This window comes from Phoenix dactylifera, unplaced genomic scaffold, assembly GCF_009389715.1.
Source record: "Phoenix dactylifera cultivar Barhee BC4 unplaced genomic scaffold, palm_55x_up_171113_PBpolish2nd_filt_p 000528F, whole genome shotgun sequence".
NCBI lineage: Eukaryota > Viridiplantae > Streptophyta > Magnoliopsida > Arecales > Arecaceae > Phoenix > Phoenix dactylifera.
Window position 1 is genome coordinate 307,295 of NW_024067938.1, and position 21,322 is coordinate 328,616.

General features: G+C 39.6%; 1 protein-coding gene across 1 annotated transcript; it reads left to right on the plus strand.

The window, feature by feature from the left end:
- The first annotated feature begins 12,382 nt into the window (after positions 1-12,382).
- On the plus strand, positions 12,383-20,192 carry LOC103702659 (probable alkaline/neutral invertase D). Its single transcript, XM_008785176.3, has 5 exons — positions 12,383-12,511; positions 12,870-13,275; positions 14,128-14,559; positions 18,538-19,096; positions 19,525-20,192. Exons 2-5 carry the CDS (start codon positions 12,895-12,897, stop codon positions 19,818-19,820), a joined length of 1,668 nt encoding a protein of 555 aa, XP_008783398.2. The 5' UTR covers positions 12,383-12,511; positions 12,870-12,894; the 3' UTR covers positions 19,821-20,192.
- The last annotated feature ends 1,130 nt before the right edge of the window (positions 20,193-21,322 follow it).

Below are 21,322 nucleotides of genomic sequence, written 5' to 3' on the forward strand. Positions count from 1 at the left end.
TATGAGGCTGCACCAGTTTCTCTCTCTCTCTCTCTCGTTCTTCTCCTCTCTTTTTCTTTTTTTCTTCCAATTTTTGCAGCAGTGCATGTTACTGTGCTCACCATTATCGCAACCAATTCTCGTTGGAGACGAGATAACGGAGCTCACCTTTCTCTTCTCCCCGATTCACTCTCCCCTTCCAGCTTCGTTTAGCATGTTGTTAGCCTAATTTCCACAAAAAAATGGTGACCAAAACCCTTCTCTGTTCAATGCTCAATCTTTCTTGCTCCATTGTTCCGAGGCTTGGATTTCAATCAAGCCCTATTCCCCCATTTTCTCTTTTGTTTTTTCATCTTTTCTAGCTTTCACTGCCATATCACCAGACAACATGCTGTGGCCACTGGTGCCACTATTTGCCACCGTGGTCGTCTCTCCTCTTCATGAGAGAGGCGGCAACAATTCCCTATTCCGCCATCTCTTCTCTTTTTCTCTCTCTCTTTTTCTATTTGATGTTGAGTGGACTCCAAAGGGTCTCTCCTCTATGACTTTGATCGGCCCTAGTAAAGGGTCCTGAATCCCTCAGTGGCCGGGCAATGTATTGGCCCCCATCCGACCCTTATCATACACCATTGAACTCTATCATCATCGATGCTTGTTATGTTACCTATATACTATTTTGATTCTCATTTATAACACCTAGTTGGCCTTGTTCTTCCTCCACCTTTTTCTCATATTTATCCACTATCACCCTGGTTTCCATCACAATATTCTCTAATTAATGAGCTTAATCCTATGTAGGGACGTCGAGACTTAGGACTTTATTTTAAAATTTATCATGGCTATATTTTGATAAAATATAATTTTGAATATGAGGTTCTGAAGGAAATTTTTTGAATTAGTTTAATTTATATATTAATTATTTTCATAAGGTAAGTAATGATCCATCTTTTCTAGATATTTTGATTAATTAATATAAGTTTTTGCTATTAAATAAATTTAGAAGAAATATTTTTGTTATGGAATATTCTATATGTCATTTATTAATAATTATGCATGTTGTTTATTGATCCTATATAGAATATGCATATTTTTGTTGAAATATAACCTATATTATTCTATAAAAAGAGCTTTGATATATTTTGGATTTTGATTCATAGTCGGACTATATTTCGATACCCTGCTAATAAGGGTTATACACTGGTGCATCGATTCGTTGTTAGTGAGGGTTTCTTGATTAGCCCTGAGCATAGGGCATTTGTGAAGGGAAAGAGTGTTTTCAGATAATATTCTGGTGACCGAGGATGCTCTGGTGTAGAGCATGCCCATGGCTTCTCAAAACATCACTGCATCAGGAACCTGATCATAAGAAAATTCTTGCAGGCCAACCACAGTGAACACGCCTGCAATCCTAAACAAAACAAACTGAGGAAACCACCATAAGCTCAGGGAAATTGTTGCCTCCGGCTGATCAACCAGACTATAATCTCTAGCAGTTTCGAGTCTCCAGTTGGTCCTGAAATTTTAAAGCTTTGATGCATCCAGTCTGAGGTTTCGCCTGCATGGATTTCAACATTCCTTGTGGGAACGAATTTTTCACCATGCTGACATATTGTTTTTTTTTTATATATATTTTCCCTGAAAACAAAGTTAACCAAACTTGCATGCGTTGGTCTCATTGTTTCCACCAGGATTGGGGTTATATTTAAGGAAATTCAAGTAACTTGTGCAATTTTCATGAAGATAAAGAATTATAGCTATTGCTCAACTGTTGTTTGGGACTACAAGGCAGTGAATCATGAATGTACACAGTAATTTTGTTACAGGAATTCAAACTTCACCGTTAGTGGCATGGAGAATAATAATCCACTTGTAGTAACTGGAGAATGATACTAAAAGGATTCTTAAACTGAGTTAAGAGGTGATACAGCTCATTCCAGTCTTAATGGAATGACATTTGTCTGCCATTCTTCTGTGAGCTGTATAAAATTAGGGCCAAGGGGTTGCCCCGGTAAACAAGATACTACTAAGCGTGGCTGCAAATCAGCAAATGTCTAGCTTTGCCCAAGCTTGGTTGGACTGGGTGTTGTCAAGTGTTCAGAAAAATCTGACATTGAACTTTTTAGAAAATCAGACATGGTAACATTTTCATATTTTGTATGGAATGTATCCAAATTTTGATATCATAGATAATGAGCTAGTCCTATTCTTCTTAAATCCATGGAATATGATAAAAAGTGGTTTTTGATTATTATGTTAGAATAAGAGGTGCCATTATCATAATTTTGATGCTATCCAGAGTCAGGAGTGTTATGAAGTGTTAAAATTGTCTAGGTGAAAAGAATGTAGTACTTAAGAGTGTCTAAATGACATGGAATCTGTCAGAGTCACTCAGAACACAGGTGGGATTGTAAAAATATGCAGATGATTCTAGTGAAATAACAGAAGTAATGTTTACGCAGATAATATTAGATTCAAGAAACTAAGCTAAGAAGATGATCTCAGTTGACACCACCAATCTCACTAGGTTCAGCACTAATTCTTGATTGCACCATCCAGGGTGAATTCAGCACCGATCATTAGTTGGTGATAGGCAGTAGTAGTAGTGCTCGCAAATAACAATATAGTTAAGCCTAGCCCCGGCTAAAATAATACCCTCGTGTTAGGGGTGGTAATTAGGTCAAGTTAGATACAAGATAGATCAAAAATCAGCCAGTGAAACTAACCTCTTTATTGAGAGTGTCCAAAATCCACATTCACTCCCGATCATTTTATTAAAATGGTAACCTAATTAATCTACAGTATGTTGAATTAAGTTCATAGGGCTTAATAGGTTCAGCTATGCCACCCCTATATCGGGCCTCGCATTTCGAATGGAGCAATTGTCAAATTTTATATGTTATCTATTGCTAAAAAAATAAGATCACTATAGAGCATAAATGAATGGTCAAATTGATGAGAAGGGAAACATCATTAGCTTTGAATTTTCTGTCTACTAGTCAACGCATGGGTTGATGAGAACCTATATTTTCATGAGAAGTAAACATCATTAGCTTTGCATAATTGACCTATCAAAATGCTGACCAAACTCCCAAAATTTGGTTTCGGTTTTCCAGCAAGGGAAAACATCCTATTAGACTCCACAACACTTGAGCTAAAGGATAAACATCTTTTAGTTTTTAATTCGGATGTTAAATTGAGTTTGGTCCAAGGAAAAGATCACGAGAGGTAGAACTTGACGATACAAGCACCTAATTTTGACTACTATTGCCCGGTAAAAAGGGGCTTTTGTCTCTGCCTTGCTGGAATTCTGGATGTTATCTCCACATCAGCATATTATATTTAAATAGGATGATCGAAGCTGGTCATCGCAGCAAGAATTGTTCTTCAAGATTTCTTATTTAGTTTTTTTTTTAAAAAAAAAACTATAGCTTTTTGACTTCAAAATATCATTCAATTACGACTGCTTTTACCACTTACACGTCAGTTCATCCCATGCTTAAGATACTGGTGCTCGAGGGGAAATGTAGTTATAATCATCATATTACTACTTGATTAGGAAATCTTACTGTCATAAAAATCACATCATTCTTTCATTGTAATCTTTTTTTTCTTCAAACGTTTATGACATTACCGTTTCATTAGATTTATCTTTTAAAAAGTTAAAGGACCGGACGATTTACTTACTATGCAGCAACTTATAAATTATGGAGGTTCTTTTTTTCTGTCCAATATTTTAGAGAAATTTTTTGAACTCGGCATGCATCTGTCTCTCCATCATTGCGTCGTCTTCATTCTCTTGATTTTGCTAGTGGTGCCCATGCGAGATTAGCATGAGAAGCCAATGTACTTAAAAAAAAAAAGAAAAATTATGGGGGATCATTGGCCTAATAAATAATCCTATATGGCAATTGAAGATTGGTGCAAGAAACAGGGATAGATTAGCACTTGCATAGTTGAGATATGGTTTAGTCCAATCATGACAGTACGAGTAAAATTGTTATGAGAACAAGTTGGCTTTAGTAGGCATCACAAATCTTAGATAGGTCTCCAACAAATTTGATATTGTCATCATTGTATCAGTTAAATGGAACACTTAATATCTCATATCACAGGTGAGATGGTACAATCGGAGCTAACACTTGGTGGTATTATTATTGTAATTATTATTATCTTGTATATACTTCTTTAGTCTCTTATGGACTGCTTGTCACGTCTATTTATGTTGGCAATCATGAATACCTTGTGACAATCTACATCTGTCTTGCTTATATAACTTTGGAAGTTTCAGTCATAGATCTCTCACGGCTGTTCGTTGGGTTCTATCACATACTTTTAGGCCATTCCTATCATTCCTCAAGGGTAGACAATGGATCTGCAAAAAAATAAGGGGTCGGTAGGTGATATGTACACATAACCATTTGTTTGGTTCCATCCAGAAGCATTTAGACATCAGAGACCACCGGTGCAATGAAGCATATCTGCAAGGAGAGGGGAATAATTTTGGGACCAAGCTGGAAGAAATCTTAAACTATTCGTTGCATTATCTGTTTTCAAATTTTATGCCTAGTTGAATCATATACGGATCGAAGTTTTATTATATATGTTGAATATTGACATCATGATGATGATGATGTTGAGATTTATTAGCTTGAATATTGACATAATGATTATTGATGATGATGCCAATAACGATGAAAGTCAATTTCATATTTCATCACGGAGTGTTGCGTGGGGCACAGAAATATCTACGCTTGAAATAATTGTACAACACAGAATTTTATCCAAAAAAACTAGTCGAAAGGTATTTTTAGATTCCTTAGTTTTGAGTATCTAAGATCTTCTCAGTGAATAATCGATGTAGGACTAAACACACTTCCGCACGAATCCATACATACTCCCTCCGTTTAAGTCCTAATATCCTCATCAGACTAAAGGTCCAAATACATTCAAATTTAATCACAAGCACCACGATCTGTTCATGGTCAATCTCAATAAATATGTGCTGCAGTGTCTTCTAGGTCATATGTGCATCCTTTCTAAGAACGACTCAACTCTAGCCTTTGTTTGGATGTTAGGCTTAAGTTACCTGCTGACAACTTGGCTTGCTGGCAGAAAGGATTTGGTGATGAAGCAGAATGTGGAGGAAAATTTTGCAGTGGGAGAAAGTTTTGGAGCGTATTATCATGAGATCTTGGGATATTAGACTCCAATGGAAAGAAGTTTTGCATTGTCTCTAAACTTTAGGAGTTAAGAATTGCTTGAAATTTAACATCTGGAATTTGCTATTATACTTTGAAATAATAAATTGAAATAGAACTTTATAACTACAAAGTCTTGAAAATCAATTGGTTGAAAAGCTTGTCTGGACCGAGGCGTCCGAGAACATTGCCCAATGAACATGACTCATCCCCTATGTGCGGTCCGTGGCAATCTCATCCTTCTTTAAAAAACACGATCATCTTCAAATATTCAAAAAAAAAAAAAAGTAGAAAGTGAAAAAGAAGAGAGATAGAGTCTTCGTCTAAAGAGTTTCTCGGAAGATAGAGCACCAATAAGTGAGAGATCAAATAGTGTTTGATTTTTCTGAGTCTCTTGGGAGATAGAGTACCAATAAGTGAGTGAGAGATCGAATAGAGATGGAGTCTCTGTCTTAGAGTGCAGAAGAAGAATCTTTCGAGAGACAAAACACAAGTAATGAGTGAGAGATCGAATAGTATTTGATTATCCTAAGTTTCTTGGGAGATAGAGCACTAATAAGTGAGACACGACAATATTTGATTGTCTCATGTTCGGCAAAAAGATTTACCATACGCCTTATGAACGTACCTTCACCACATGCATAGCTGAGCCGAGGACATGCACGGGACTGGTCACCAACCTAGTTTCCTCGAAAGCTCGACTTGGACTTTCTAGAAAAGAATTTTTATTTACCCTGCTTATATTTGATGTGAAACTAAAAAAAAAAAATTGTAAAAACTTTGAAATAACTAACAAATAGGAAATAAAGTTGTGTTTATTTGTAAAATTTACTTTTTTTATAAATTAAAACTCCAACAAGTACTTTCTTCCTCAGATGGGACTTATCATCATCCTTTGTCTTGTCAGATGCTTGAGTTACCAGCATAAAGTTACTTCCACATCCAAACAACCCCAATCTTACGATGCCTGCGGCCAGTTGACTTCCAAATTTGTTAAAATAAATTTACATTAAAAAATAATATTTTATTAAAATAATTTTTTGGCTGTTTTTCATAATTTCTATATACGTGTTGGATTCTAACAACGGTAACGGAGGGACCTGTTAGTACTTACAATTGGCACCGGGGGTAAATGGGACCGATCGCGTACCGCCACTCAAATAAAACCGCCGGGTCTGAGTTATTGAAATCCAACGGTCAAATGGAGGACCGGCCATCCGTCGATTCGGTCGTCCCTCTTCCATCTAAAAGAAACACAAAGAAAAAGAAAAAATCGCACCTGCCCCAAAGGAAAAGATACGGTCTTCAACCTATCAGATATTCTCCCACGCTAACTGCCCAATATTTTTTTTTTTTTTTTTTTGATAAAAACGAATTTTCATACAATATGTGTGCGAATACACACAATAAAGTCAAAAAATACTAACTCACGGAGAGCCAGTGGCAGCTCCCTTCCCCCACCCAAAGGGTGTATTCTGAATAATGAGCCGCGAAGTCAGCCACCCAATCGGCTGCTTCATTGGCTTCTCTAAATACATGCTTGGCCTGAACGGCCACTCCAACCCCACACATCATCCCTATATTCCGAACCAAGGGGTGGTCTGTGCTCTCGCCCCTCAACCCCTTCTGGATCCAACTGATAACTGTGGCCGAGTCGCCCTCCAAAACAATCGAGCCAGCCTGCAAAACCTGCATCGTATATCAAAGATCCGCCCAGACAGCTCGTAATTCTGCCCCGAAAATCGACGTGCCGAACAACTGACAGCCATCTGCTGCCACCACTCTGGAGTGCGGTCCCCAATAACACTCCTTCCACCGTCGTGATGTTAACAAATGGAGTGCACCCAACGTAAAGGGAGAGTGCATGTAAAGGATCACCTATTAGATAAGCTACAACTACTCATGTCACACGTCTTGCTTGGTCAAGACCTCGTGAATCACCATTGTCTTCTCAACCTGATTAGAAGCGGTTAGGTGGACACGTTCAACATATTTTTCTCCACACCCTTCTAAAATTTAAAATTATATACATACCGCCTTAAAATTTATATTTATTTTATATTTTTATAAAATATTATTTTTACATAAATGCCTCCATAACGATGATAAAAACTATATTTATTTTAATTAAAAATAAAATAAAAATTTGAAATTATTTTTTTATCCTCCATTACGAACGTCTTATAAATGCTTTTTTTGCACATTTACTTATTAAGTATATTTTAGACATTTTAATTTGAAATCGTTAATTTTTTAACGGTATTAGATGACGTAGGTACATATGTAAAAAAATAAATAAAAAAAAAGTAGAATAGCAAAACAGGTATTTTATGAAGGTATATATACAAATATTAATTATGGAAGAGTATTAATGCAAAAAAAACTTTTTTCTCTATAATATTATTTCATGACTGTTTTATTTCATTTTATTTTTTAAAATAATATGGTGGGCGCTGGGCACCATAAGATTTTTTGAACAAGGAAATTCTCTATTTTCAGAGAAAAATGCTAATTAACCAGCTGTTTAATGTTTTCCTCTATAATGTTACTATAACGTTTAGAAAACAATTTCCTCCATTGAACATACTTTACATAGAGTTCTTTATATTAAATATATAGATGTACACGCATTCTCTCTCTCTCTAGTGTTCTATGTTAAAGAGTTGCTAAGTTTAGCAGGTTTTAAACATATAAAACTCTTAGTTGCTAAAATTTACTCACAATTTTAATATTTTGATAAATATGATCTTAAATCTGTCTGGTTTTGTGTTGTGCATTATACAGCTCCTCATCTGCTGCAAGTCCCTATTTAGGGCCATGCACACCACTGTGATTGACACAATTCATAGACGTGCCCTATTTAGGGGGCGTTTGGTATGGGATGATCGTCCCAGGATCAAGGATGATGTGGGTGGAGCTGATGAGATCACCGCGTTTGGTTGCACCACGGTAATTCTACATGGCGGTGATCCTAAATCACCCCCACTTCTCAAATCACTTCCTAACCTGATGATGGGATATCCGTCCTTGAGGTCAGAAATCCAAGATTATCCCAGGACAGTGATCCTGGTTAAAAATTAAAGACAAAAATACCACTCAACCTATTTTTTACGCTTGAGTCGTTACCTCTTCCATCTCTCCGCTCTCCTTTTTAGCGAGCGCAGGAGAAATGATCTATAAAAAAGGAAGGCCTCCGCCCAAAGGAAGGCTTCCGGGAGGTAAAGAGAAGATAACCACAGAAGGAAGGGAGAAGGCAAAAAGGCACCGACTTGCGATGAAATAAAGAGAGGAGAGGAGAGAGAGAGAGGGGGGTAGGGAGGTTCCTTGCCCTATTTTCTGTGTCTGACTGTGACCAAAAAGAAGCAAAGGCCTCATATAAAACGGGAACTGGAGCTGGCTACGAGTCTTCCCTCTTGATGGAAGGGAGGTGGAGAGTTTCCTGGCCTGCAGTTGCAGTTGGTGCTTGGGTACTCGAAAGGGAGATGGTGGGATGGGACTTTTATTAATTAGATGGAGTGAATTTCTTATAGTGCCCCTACCTTCTCTTATAGATGGAGTAAATTTATCCCTTTCTGGACAAATTCTTTCTTTTACCCTAACCACGAAGTGCCATGGGATAACCTTCTACTATTCTGCTCTTGTTTGACATGGTAAACATTATTGTCAAGCATTATCGCAGTTATTTAATTAGTTTTATGGGCCTTCTTTTAGAGTAATTACATTTCCGTGCTTCCATTTAAGAATTACATTAAATTGAAGAGGCTTCTTATCTATCTTTGTTACATTCATGCATCTTTGTTGAAATAGTATACTTGGCCAGCTAGAATTGGTAGGCTCGGCAGAAGTTTCGTACACAAATCACGCATTTTCTGTTTCGTTGGCGTGGCTTCAAGGACCGCTTAGAATCTTAACTAGGGTATTGCTAACTATAAGAAACTTTTGAAATTTAAACTCAATCGTTCCGACGGCCACGCACACCATTGAGACTGACACAATTCATAGACGTGCCCTATTTAAGGAGACATGGGCGGCCAGCTAGAACTGGCAGGGTCCGTAGAAGTTTCGTACACAAATCACACATTTTCTGTTTAGTTGGCGTGGCTTCAAAGATCGCTTAGAAGCTGGCTCCATGACGAGCTTTGGTTCTCCAGCCCCTTATATGAGGTGTCGTCAGTTTCAACGCACATCAGTATTGTACCAAAATTAAAAGCCTACATGTCAAAAGAAAATATGGTTGTTGCTGTCATAGTTTTTTTTATCAAGCTATTAATTATTAATCTAGTGAGATGCATAACATGAAAAAGAGCATGCGTTGCGATAAACCATCGAAAATCCTAGACCACTACGATTTATATAAAACACATAAGTATATATGTGGGCATGGAAGTCGAGGTGGGGTTCCTCAAAGTGCAATGTCCGTGATGATATTGTCGATGGTGGTGATTGTCGCTGGAATTTGGACCCAGAGGTGACCAGCGGCTGAAAAGGAGGAGCTCTGGCGTGAGATGGCGGGTGGGGGTCCGTCGGTGGGCGGCGTCCTCCGGGGGACCTGCAAAAAGCCAGTGGCCGGAGTTTCCGACACCGGTCATCCGATGCTTAAATCAGAAGAGGCAAATGTGTGGAGGGAGAGAAAACATATTCCAGAGTTTTTGAGTCAGCCCCCTCTAAGAGGAAAGGGGTTTTCCTTTTATAGAGGGGTACAGGTGTACCTGTGGTGTGACGGGGCGAACGGGTTACCGTCATGATTGAGCATGATCGTCTGAGTTAATGCACAATGGTGTGAATTAATGCATTGTCGTGGAAAATCAGGCCGGAGCCAGTAAGTTGTCGTGGCTGATCAGACGTAGCTGAGTGGGTCAACTGTTTGCCGTGGAGGGCTGGAGATCCGTAGACAGCGTGCGCATTGATTGTTGAATGAGCCGGAGATCAACGGACGTCATGCGCATTGATTGTTGAGTGAACCGGAGATCTGCGGAGGCCATGCGCATTAACTGTTGACAGCGGTAGCAGGGCATGGTTCTCAGTCGAGCTGCAGAAGGATGTGACCGCAGCAGGTGGTCAGTGAGGTCGGGCTTCCGAGGTCAAGGATGCTGAGGTCGGATGCCCGGGTCGGGCGTCTCGGAGTCGGGCACCTGGCCGGGTGCCCGGTCGAGAGCCCTGAGGTCGGGCTTCCGGCTGGGCGTCTTGAAGTCGAATGCTTCTAGGCTGGGTGCCTGGATCGGATGTCTCCAGGTCGGGCGCCTCCAGATTGGGCGCCCTCAGGTCGAGCGCCTTCAACCACGTACTGGCGATGTGCTCACGTGCTTCGGAGCGATTCTTTTTCGCCCAACACTGCGCCTTCAATCATGTGCTGGCGATGTGCTCACGTGCTTCGGGGCGATTCTTTTTCCCCCAACAGTGATGATGTTGGTGGCGATGGAGCCATCAACAAGGGTAGGAGCCGAAGCTAAGGGTTGAGGGCGCAAACTCTCACCATCAATGGAGTGGATCTTCATCAATGTAGTTGGGGTTTCAAGGGGTCGTTAGGGAGCAGGGGAAAGTGGCAATGGTGAGAGAGAGGAAGGATGAGATGAGGACAGGGTGGATGGGGAAGCTGATGGTCCTCAAGCTACATCCGGGTGATCCAAGCCTAGATCTTGCCTCTATTTGCTCGTGGTGGGTTGCAAGGCTGCTTCATGTGCACCATCCATATTAGCCCGAAATGTCGATCTGATCACAGCATCTCATCACTGCCACGTTCTATGTCATGGAAGGAGTGGGTGGAGGGAGGGGGTGAAAGAACGAGTAGGCTCCAGGAGCAGAGTTACGTACGGCTTAGATGGGATTGCGTTATGTGCGGCATGTGCTTCAGACGGACTCTATTCTCTTGGGGGGTGAGTCGGCCACGGTGATCAGCTGGATCCGGAGAGGCCCGAGCAGTGATGGAAGAGTTCACCCCTTGCTCCGTGATATGTGGTTGATGGTGAGGGAGGATGTTACATTTCAGACTATGCATGTGTATCGTGATGCTAACGGGGCGGCGGACTGAGTGGCAGCATATGTAGCTAACCACTCAGGAGACATCCTATGGATTGGGAAGAATGACATGCCTGATGCATTCGAAGACCTTTTGTTTGCGGATTCTACTGGGTGTATCCGTACTCGCGATGTATGATATGTCTGCTTCAGAAAAAAAAAAAAAAAATAGTAGGCTAGACAAGATACAAAAATTTTAGGATATTGAAGATTTTAGAGGGGTTTTTTTTGGGAAATTTTGAAAATTTCAGATGCTCAAGAGACGGGTCGTGGGAGCGTTTTACAGAAGCTCGGATTCCTAGATGGGAGCCAGGTGTTACTCTAATAGCAAATGGACTGACATATAAAATGAACTAATAAAATAACATCCATCTGATGAATGGAAAATCACGATATTTATTTTAATATTTAAATAAATTATTAATGTATTTGGTTTGAAATCGGAATGAATGGAAATGGGGCTGACATATACAATAAATTAAAAAATAACATCCATTTGATGAATGGAAAAGCATGATAACTATTTTAATATTTAAATAAATTATTGATATATTTGATTTGAAATCGGAATGAATTGAAATGGTCGTATTCTCCGAACTTTACGGTCAAAATTAAAATAAAATTTAAATATTAAAACAATTAAATTTTTAGAGATTGTGACGTTTCCCCTCCCTGCTTCCGATTGCGTTAACACTCACTCCGGTATCAAGAGAGACCGGCACCAAACACACCAACTTTCACGCCCCCGACGCCCGCGGAAATTCCTGCGCCTTCTCGCCCGGCGACAGCCGCCGACTTGGAGCCGACGACAGAGAAGACGAACGGCCGCCGTTCCTCTGTCGTTAAGTCCACGTCAGCACCGCAAGTGGTCTGACCGGCTACTTCCGGTCACCTCTCGGAACACAGAAAACTTTGAGCCCTCCAGCTCCCAACCAAAAACTATTGGGAGCCGAGCAACAGTACCAAAACATATTCCCTGCCACGCGTCATAATATAACTGGTAACGTACACCAAATACGGTGAGTTGGACCAATTCCTTGGTGCCTTTCTCCAAGGGCTTGCAAACTGGGTAGTATAGTTAGGCGCCGTGGAATTTTTCCTCACAACGGATACGCTGAGGAGCGACCGTACGTCCACTCTTCGCCCCCGCTCCCCCCCCCCCCCCCCCAACCCCACCTCCGTCTTTAAATTCCAATCGCCCCATGCCTACTTCTTTTTTCCTCTCTCCCTACCCTTCTTGCCTTCTTTGCGGTGGTTTACTTCGCTTCGTTCCCCTTCCGATCTCCCTCGGCTCCTCTCCCTCCGTTTCGGGTCTCTTGGTTTGTGTCCCCTCGCTCTTCCCCCTGACATATTTCTCGAGTTTTTCCGCTTTTTTCTGTGGATTTATGGTCTTTTTTAGGATCTTGATTAGTTCATAGGTGAGTTGGAACCAAGTTGATCAAGTGGAGATTTTTCTTCTTGTAAAGTTCAAGATTTAGGGGGAATCTAGGTTTCTTTTGGATTCTCTGACCTGGATCTTGGTCCGAGATTCGTGGATTCGTGTTCTTTTGAGTGCTGATTTGTCCGAATTAGATACACGTAGCTCGTTTGATATAAATCTGAGCTCAAGTTCGTTTTCTGAGTATACTTCTGTCTTTTCCTTGGTTTTATTGCTTAAAAATGAAAACTTTGATGCAGATCGTAAGAAGAAGGACCTTTAGGAATGGACGGCATTCGGGAGCCGGGGCTTCGGAAGGTGGAATCGCATTGCTCCATGGCGGAGGCCGACGACTTCGATCTGTCGCGGCTTCTCGACAAGCCCAAGCTCAATATCGAGCGGCAGAGATCGTTTGATGAGAGGTCGCTCAGTGAGCTTTCCATCAACGTGAGAGCCCTTGATAATTATGAGAGCACGTATTCCCCTGGATTTAGGTCGGGGTTCGACACGCCGGCCTCGTCGGCCCGGAACTCGTTCGAGCCGCACCCGATGGTCGCCGAGGCCTGGGAGGCTCTCCGGAGGTCCTTGGTGTATTTCCGGGGGCAGCCGGTGGGGACGATCGCCGCTTATGATCATGCATCAGAGGAGGTGCTGAACTATGATCAGGTATAGTATAGCGCCCGTGCTTTTTTTTTTTTTTCATTTTTTTTTCATGCTTTTTTGGGTAGCCTATTAGCTCAAACAGTTCTATTGAAGATGAAAATCTCATTGGTAATGTGTGGGGTCCAATAGTCCCACATCAGAAAGACTCGTTTTAGAGCATTGGGTGCCGCACGTGCCCCACGAAAGCGAAAACAAAATCGGGAAGGGGCCTGAGCGGTGCGTGCGGCGTGCGTACGGGCCCCAAAACCGGACAATATGTGGCAGGAGAGCCCTGTGTTCTCTCCTCATGGGGCCTCCACGTGGGCACTGGGTGCCGCACGTGCCCCGCAGAGGCGGGGGCGCGACATAATGTGACCCCAAGAAATAGCATCTTGTCATAACTCTGGAAATTAAGTCTTGCTGAAAGAATAATATCAAAAATGCTGTTTTTTTTTAAGCTGATATCTTTTCCCTTTTTTCCTCCAATCATCATTTTGCTCATTGTTATTCTAACTATACGCTTGCATAGCTTTCATGATATAGATGCTTTGTGACTGTTTGAAGTCTTTAAGCATTAATCTTGGATTTGTTACCTATTTAGATTGCTTAAATTTGTCCTTTTAGTGAAATTTTAGTAGAGAGGGGGAAAAAAATCTTAGCAGGGTCCAATTAAAATAGGTCTTGTCTCGAGGGTTCCATAAATGCTCATGGATTTGTTAGGTAGCTATCTGCCTGAGGCTTCCGCAAAGCTTCTTATGGTTTTGGCAGATTTATTGGAGGAATCATTGAGAAAAGGGGTCAATTATTGCTTGAGTAGTTTGCTTCTGATAGCTGAAAAACTAGTTGTTCTGATCACTGCTTTTATCTTGTATATAGGTGTTTGTCCGTGACTTTGTACCAAGTGCACTGGCCTTTCTAATGAACGGGGAACACGATATAGTTAAAAATTTTCTCCTAAAAACTCTCCACCTTCAAGGATGGGAAAAGAAGATAGATCGTTTCAAGCTTGGCGAGGGTGTGATGCCAGCCAGCTTCAAAGTCCTCCATGATCCTGTTAGGAAAACTGATACTCTGATTGCAGATTTTGGTGAGAGTGCAATTGGAAGAGTCGCACCTGTTGACTCAGGATTCTGGTGGATAATTCTTCTGCGTGCCTATACAAAGTCTACTGGGGATTTATCTCTTGCAGAAACACCTGATTGTCAGAAGGGGATGAGGCTTATATTAGCTTTATGTCTGTCTGAGGGCTTTGACACATTTCCAACCCTGCTCTGTGCTGACGGATGCTCAATGATTGATCGGAGAATGGTAAGATCATGCACAGCTTTTTGAGTAATGAAAATGTTTAAGCAACTTGAACATTGTTGCCAGACTAATTGATTTTTTCTCTCTCTAGACTAACGTCATAGATTTATCCATTGGATAGCATTATTATTTTTAAAAATTGCACAAGAAGTATCATCTCCAAAATGATATTTTTCTACATACATATTCTTTATGATCTGTAACATCATTATAACTATTTCAGATTATTTTTAAAATATTGTACAAGCAGTATGATTTCCACAATCTTGGTCAGGATATTTTCCTGAATTTATATTCTTTATAATCTGCTACAACATTATATCTGTGTCGATTCCTATCTGAACTCTGAAGGGTTCCTGTTCCCAATTTTGAATTTTCATAATATATATGCCCTCTTTCTCCCATTAATATAATTCTATGATGCCATAACCATAACCACCAAACCTTCTCCCAGCAATTTGGCTTTATGGATCCCCATTCGTCAGCATTCCTATTTAGTGCTGCGGTGCTGCCTGATGTAATGCCATGATGCATATATCAAGTTCTAGCTTTTACAAAGCAAATTCAACCATTTACGGCTTGCTGCCAAAAGTATAATTTACATATATATTTTATGCTGGATCACAAAAAGCTATATTCTATTTCTCATGTTCTTGATCTATCAATGTGTTCACGAGATTTTTATTGAGCCATCAATAAGTTATGAATGATCACAGTTAAAAATAAAGACATTAATTTTTGGCCTGTTGTTTATATGTCATCAAGGATGATCACAGTTAAAAATAAAGACATTAATTTTTGGCCTGTTGTTTATATGTCATCAAGGCAGTTGCTGTTTTCTAATTACCAATAATTTATTAAACAAGTAATAAGTAGAGGATGTTTGTTTTCTTTTCCCACAGCTTGTCCTTGTAGACCACTTGCAATGTTATAAGAATGGCTGAATATGTTGGGCATCACGGATCCTTGTTGCCTATTTTGAATATACTGTCAATCATCATATCTTATTGGGCATATACTGAATGTATCATTTACTGCATTCATTTGCTTAATGAAAGTGATTAGGCTTGCCTCGTTGTTATTAAAAAAAAATCTGAATCATCATATCTTAGATTTCTTGAATACGAGTTTCATGCATGCTTCTACATGTGTCTACATTGCTTCATTTTCCTGAAACACAAGGTTGCTTCTTAAATTAGCTGGGCAGAAAGTTGCAGCCAATCCCCTCACCTCCCCCTCCCCACCAACAAAAGAGAGAGAGAGAGAGAAACAGTTCTAGTGTAGTAGATACGATTTGTTTTTACAGCAAGTCTTTGCTGAGAGACTATATTCTTGACTTCTTAGAGTCTGGCATGTGAATGCTTCTTGCACCAAAATTTGTCTTATCAAATGTCAAAGATGGGCATTAAAGGGGGAACAGGAATGACAAGGGTTCAATTGATGGTGCATGCTGCTGTGTGCCATATCTTCTGAGGCTGTTGTGGGCAGCATGCATATGTGCCATGACACCTTGCACATGGCAGGGTATTGACCTGTGTTTCCCTGTATTAACAGGTGTTAGTTTGGCATGAGTTGGTATGACTTGGTACAAATGAGCAATACTGAGCAAATGGCTTGAACAACGGTGTAATGTATGGTCTTTCAAATAACTACACGAAGTTCTATATCAGGGGAGGAGATAGAGGAGCTGCATCCAATCTTGACTTACTAGTTACTAGCCCTGGTACATAGGAAACATAGATGTGATATTCTTTATCAGAACTCCAGAAGTAGGTTTCTCTTTTTCAACAAGATGCACATAATTCTTTTTTGTGGTGTGTGGAAAGATTGTTTGCAAAAATTTTACATAGATGACTCAAATGACTAGGTCTCACCATGCCTTGATACCTTTTCTCCTAGAAGCAGATTATCCTCGCTTTACCAACTTATAAACATTTAGTTATCAATTCTTTAAATGGAGTCCTACATATTCTAAAGGCAAGCAGTTCTGAGCTTTGGTGTCACCTAGTATGAATTGTTCATACTAAAAGCCTGAAATGAGGCTTGTCTCTGGATATCTGGTACTTGAATGCTGAAGCTTATCAAATAGACAAGTAATTCTCATTATTCTGAACCGTGGCTGTCAATAGAGCTTATCTCCACTATTTTGGTAGGCCTTATGAAGGTTACTTTTCCATTCATGTCTAGTTATATCTACGAGGGGCTACGTTATCTTGTATTGCAATGTATTCTGTTTCTTAACCAAATATTCTATGCATGACAGCTTTTCTTGAAGATTAAAGATTTTCATCACTTTATTGTTGCCTTGTCTTTATATCATCCTTCAATAAAAACTATATTTTTTATTTCTGAAAGTTTAGTCACAATATATAAGAAGATGTTTTTCCTCTAGGATTTGTGCTTCACTTTTCTACAAAAACAATAACAAAATTACCAACCTTAGTGCTGTCCAGTAAAATTGTATCTTCAGGCTCACTAATCATCACACTTCGTTTTATTTTTAAGAAATGGAGGGAGACCCACCCACAATTTAACCACCCAAGCGCAAATACTTGGAGATGCACTCAAAATCTCTGGTTGCTAAGCAGAGGGGTGTGACCATTGGGACAAGCTTCAATTCACATTGCACTTCAAAAGCTAGTTGATCTAAATTAACTCTTACCTAAGGGTGTAAACAATCCAGTCATCATAGCTGCTTAAGTTTGCACCTTATAATTCCTGGAGTCTATAAGAAAGCTAACTTTAATAGTGGTCTGATTGCAATAGCTATTCTATGGATTCTATCAATTTAAAGGAAATTTGTGTATCCAGATCTCAATTTTTAGAAATGAAATGGGCCTTTTTAGGTCCTTAAAAATGGATAATTTTCACAATATATTGGATGTCCTAGTGGCTACTGCTTGGCTACGAAACCTTGGTAGCTGGAATCTTCTACTTAAGGCAATGCACTTGCTCAAGAATCTTCAGAATCTCGAATCGGCACTTGCTTCTGAAACGCTTTCTTACTAAAAGTGTTTCTAAAGTATTTGGTTCCCTAAACCCGCTCTCACATCCACTCTTGATTCTGGCAGCTAAGTGTAAAACTCAATGACCAGGAAAACTTCATGATGGATTTTCCTTCTTTTTCCTGTGTAAGAAAACAGAGGAATTCTAAGATGGTAAAGTTGAATTCTTTGCAATCAAAGGTTCATTAGATGCCCATCGTATTTTTCTAAATGTCCTTTATAAACAGGAATGCAGAAATATTCTTCCATCTGAGAAATGACAAGTTGTCAATTTATTACCTTATATGGGGTAAGAATGATCTTTTCTAAGACTCCATATGTGTTGAGGATCTCAATAGTATCAATCAACCTCACTGTTAGATAATTTGGATTTAGAAAATTATCATGTAGTGCTAGAGGCAGCCAATCAATGTGCTTGGTAATGTTAAAATCACCATGCTTAGTCAAGTGAAATAACATGAGCCTTTTACTTTCTAATTAGTTTCATGCTTCCAACAATGTGCTAAATCATTATAAATTGCTGGTTAAAGAAATCAGAGCATTGCCTCTCATCTGCTTCATGTCTTGAATGTTCTAAATTTCTTAAAAAAAATTGATAATTGTTGATTTAAACAAAATTGCATAGATATTCTGATTGCACTAAATGTGAATATATTGTTCTGCACTGAGCATCTGAACCAGAAAACAAATATTGCCTGATAGGTTTCTTGGTAAACTATCGCTTCCAAGATCCAGCATTCCTCGTACTGCATCTCAGTTTTGTTCTTTCATTGATGTTCTTAACTTCTTATAAATGCATCCATCCTGAGTTTCTTGGAGACTAGGAAATGTATTTAAATGTATTTTAGTTACTAGTTTCATGATTTTCCAATTGCTGTACACAATAATTTATGTATATCTATTAGAGATATTACACACAATTTTATCTTTTGGTTTGCATCCTCATTTACTTGTTCTCTTGACATATTAATTTCAGGGTATATATGGTTACCCTATAGAAATCCAAGCTCTTTTCTTTATGGCATTGAGAAGTGCTCTTCCAATGCTTAAACATGATGCGGAAGGGAAGGAGTTTGTAGAGCGAATAGTGAAACGTTTGCATGCTTTGAGTTATCACATGAGAAGCTATTTTTGGCTCGACTTCCAGCAATTAAATGACATCTATCGCTATAAAACAGAGGAGTATTCTCACACAGCAGTTAACAAATTTAATGTTATTCCTGACTCTATTCCTGATTGGGTTTTTGAATTTATGCCTTGCCGTGGTGGCTACTTTATTGGAAATGTCAGTCCTGCAAGAATGGACTTCCGATGGTTTGCATTAGGTAACTGTGTTGCGATCCTATCATCTCTTGCTACCCCAGAGCAATCTGTGGCTATAATGGAACTCATTGAAGAACGCTGGCAAGAGCTAGTTGGAGAAATGCCTCTGAAGGTAGCTTATCCAGCCATTGAGAGCCATGAATGGCGGATTATAACTGGTTGCGACCCCAAGAATACCAGATGGAGTTACCACAATGGAGGATCTTGGCCAGGTTAGTGCATCTGTAAGCAAATAATTCTTCTGCTGTGATCAGTCTGGTAACTCAAAAAAAAAAAAAAAAATCTTTTCCTTTCCAACCTTCATCAACTATGAATTTGTCTTCAAGCCAATTTAAGACAAGGATTTTACTGTAGATTGCCCTGCTGTTCTCTACAATGCTATAAGGTCTTGAAATGACCTTACGATTGTCCTTTCCTTTCTAAATTCTGGGCATGCTCTGTTTCGAATTTTTGCCATGGTATAAGATCAACAAGTACTTTTTAAATCAATATTTTCCTTTATGAACGTCATCATATTTGCCAAGGTTTCTCGTGATGTCCTTTAAAACAAGGATTTTAGTGTAGGTTGTCCTAAACAAATGCCAAAAGCTCTTAAAAAATCATAGTTTTGCTTCACTCTCCTTTTCTGCTATTCGTGCAGTGCTTCTGTGGCTGCTCACTGCAGCCTGTATTAAGACAGGTCGACCACAGATTGCCAGACGAGCAATAGAGCTTGCAGAAAGCCGGCTGTTGAAGGACGGCTGGCCAGAATATTATGATGGCAAGTTTGGAAGGTATGTTGGCAAACAGGCCAGGAAATTCCAGACTTGGTCCATTTCTGGTTATTTGGTGGCTAAGATGATGCTGGAAGACCCCTCCCATCTTGGTATGATATCTTTGGAAGAGGACAAGGCAATGAAGCCACTGATGAAGAGATCTACCTCGTGGACCTGCTGATGAGAGCCTCCTCAGGAAAGGAATTTCCTGCGCCATTCTTTGCACTGGTTCCATGGTTTTCATATCTTTCTTGCCCTTGAAGAGGCTTGGGTCTGTACAATATAGTCAATCATCATTGTTCAAGTTCCCAATAAAGGCGAGTGTTGTTAGCACAAACAATTGGATCACTTTGTAATAAAGAAGAAACTCTTATTTACAAAGTAATGTTTGATCTCAATGCAGACTCGACTTAAATTGGCCTCAGCTTGTGAGATGAGTGCTCCAATCATCATAATCATTATGCCCTTGGCTGCTTCAGCTGCGAAGTGATGATGCAATGTACTCAGCTAGTCAGCTGCAATCTGAAACCACATATGATGAAATTTTATGCCATTTTCCTCGACTGTGCTCTATGCAAGAAAACTGCATCAGATTAGCTTATCCAGTGCTTATGGAGATTATCCATAAAGCTAATGTTTAAATTTTTTTTTTCTGTGGCATAATTCTGTCGCCTGTCTGATTTTTATACATACCTTATTTTAATTAAAATACCTTCTGATTAGTTCACCTTTTGCTTTAAGAGAGAGACAACAAAAGCACATCACCTCAACGTGAGAATAGAGTGATCAGATTAGAAACGTGGCAATCAACTGGTTCACATCTATTCATGCTTGCTCTTATGTGCATCATTTAGTCATCAATGAAACCCATTATGTTGTTTTGGTTATACTTCCATTTTCCCACTTGTGTACTTAGCTTCTGAAGGACAAGGAGATTGATTTTATGAATGTAGTCGCTATTAAAGAAGAGAATTTGTATAAAGTGCCTCACGGATGGAAAGGTGGCAATGTTTCTGTGCCAAAAAAACAAAGAACTTAAAAAAAACAGAGGCCACTAGTAAAAGGCACAGAGTAATTTTCTTTCCACAAACGGGGTCGGATGGCTGGATTTCTGCATCGAAGGTGATTCATATCCGTAGACACAGGCTTGAAATAATTGGCACTAGTGATTTTCCCAAGCCATAACACACTTTTATGCTACCTATTCACCCTTTTGCTGAAAGTTTTGTGAGTGCTAATAATATCAATCCATACTTCTCATTCATGCTCTAAGCTACATACAGACCCAGCTTGTGAAGTATTGGATGTGTATACCACCATGCCACATCTCTTATTCGCATGCCACTGCAATGCTAGCAAAATCCAGAGGAGGGATAGATTTAAGGGACTTACACTTTCTTATGAATATGATATCATGCTGATGAAAATTTGGTAAGATATCAACCATCTCCTAACTTTTTAATATAAGAATCGAGCTAGTTCTATTTAAAACAATTGATTGATGAAATCTGCTGCTCACAACATGACAAAAACATGTGTTAGAATCAACCGGGAGGACCACCAAATACCTGAAAGTTAGAACAGCAATATTATCAATGCAAAGGGGCCATTTTTTTTTTCCGGTCCGTGAGATCTCAGAACATTTTTGTTTCAAATGGCCTGCATCCAGTTTGCCTATTAGCT

What these genes read in the sequence shown, in the direction of transcription:
- LOC103702659 (XM_008785176.3), top strand. Translation starts at nt 12,895, where the DNA reads ATGGACGGCATTCGGGAGCCGGGGCTTCGGAAGGTGGAATCGCATTGC. An exon ending in AGGTGCTGAACTATGATCAG is followed by an intron (nt 13,276 to 14,127) that starts GTATAGTATAGC and finishes TCTTGTATATAG; the next exon opens with GTGTTTGTCCGTGACTTTGT. An exon ending in CAATGGAGGATCTTGGCCAG is followed by an intron (nt 19,097 to 19,524) that starts GTTAGTGCATCT and finishes CTATTCGTGCAG; the next exon opens with TGCTTCTGTGGCTGCTCACT.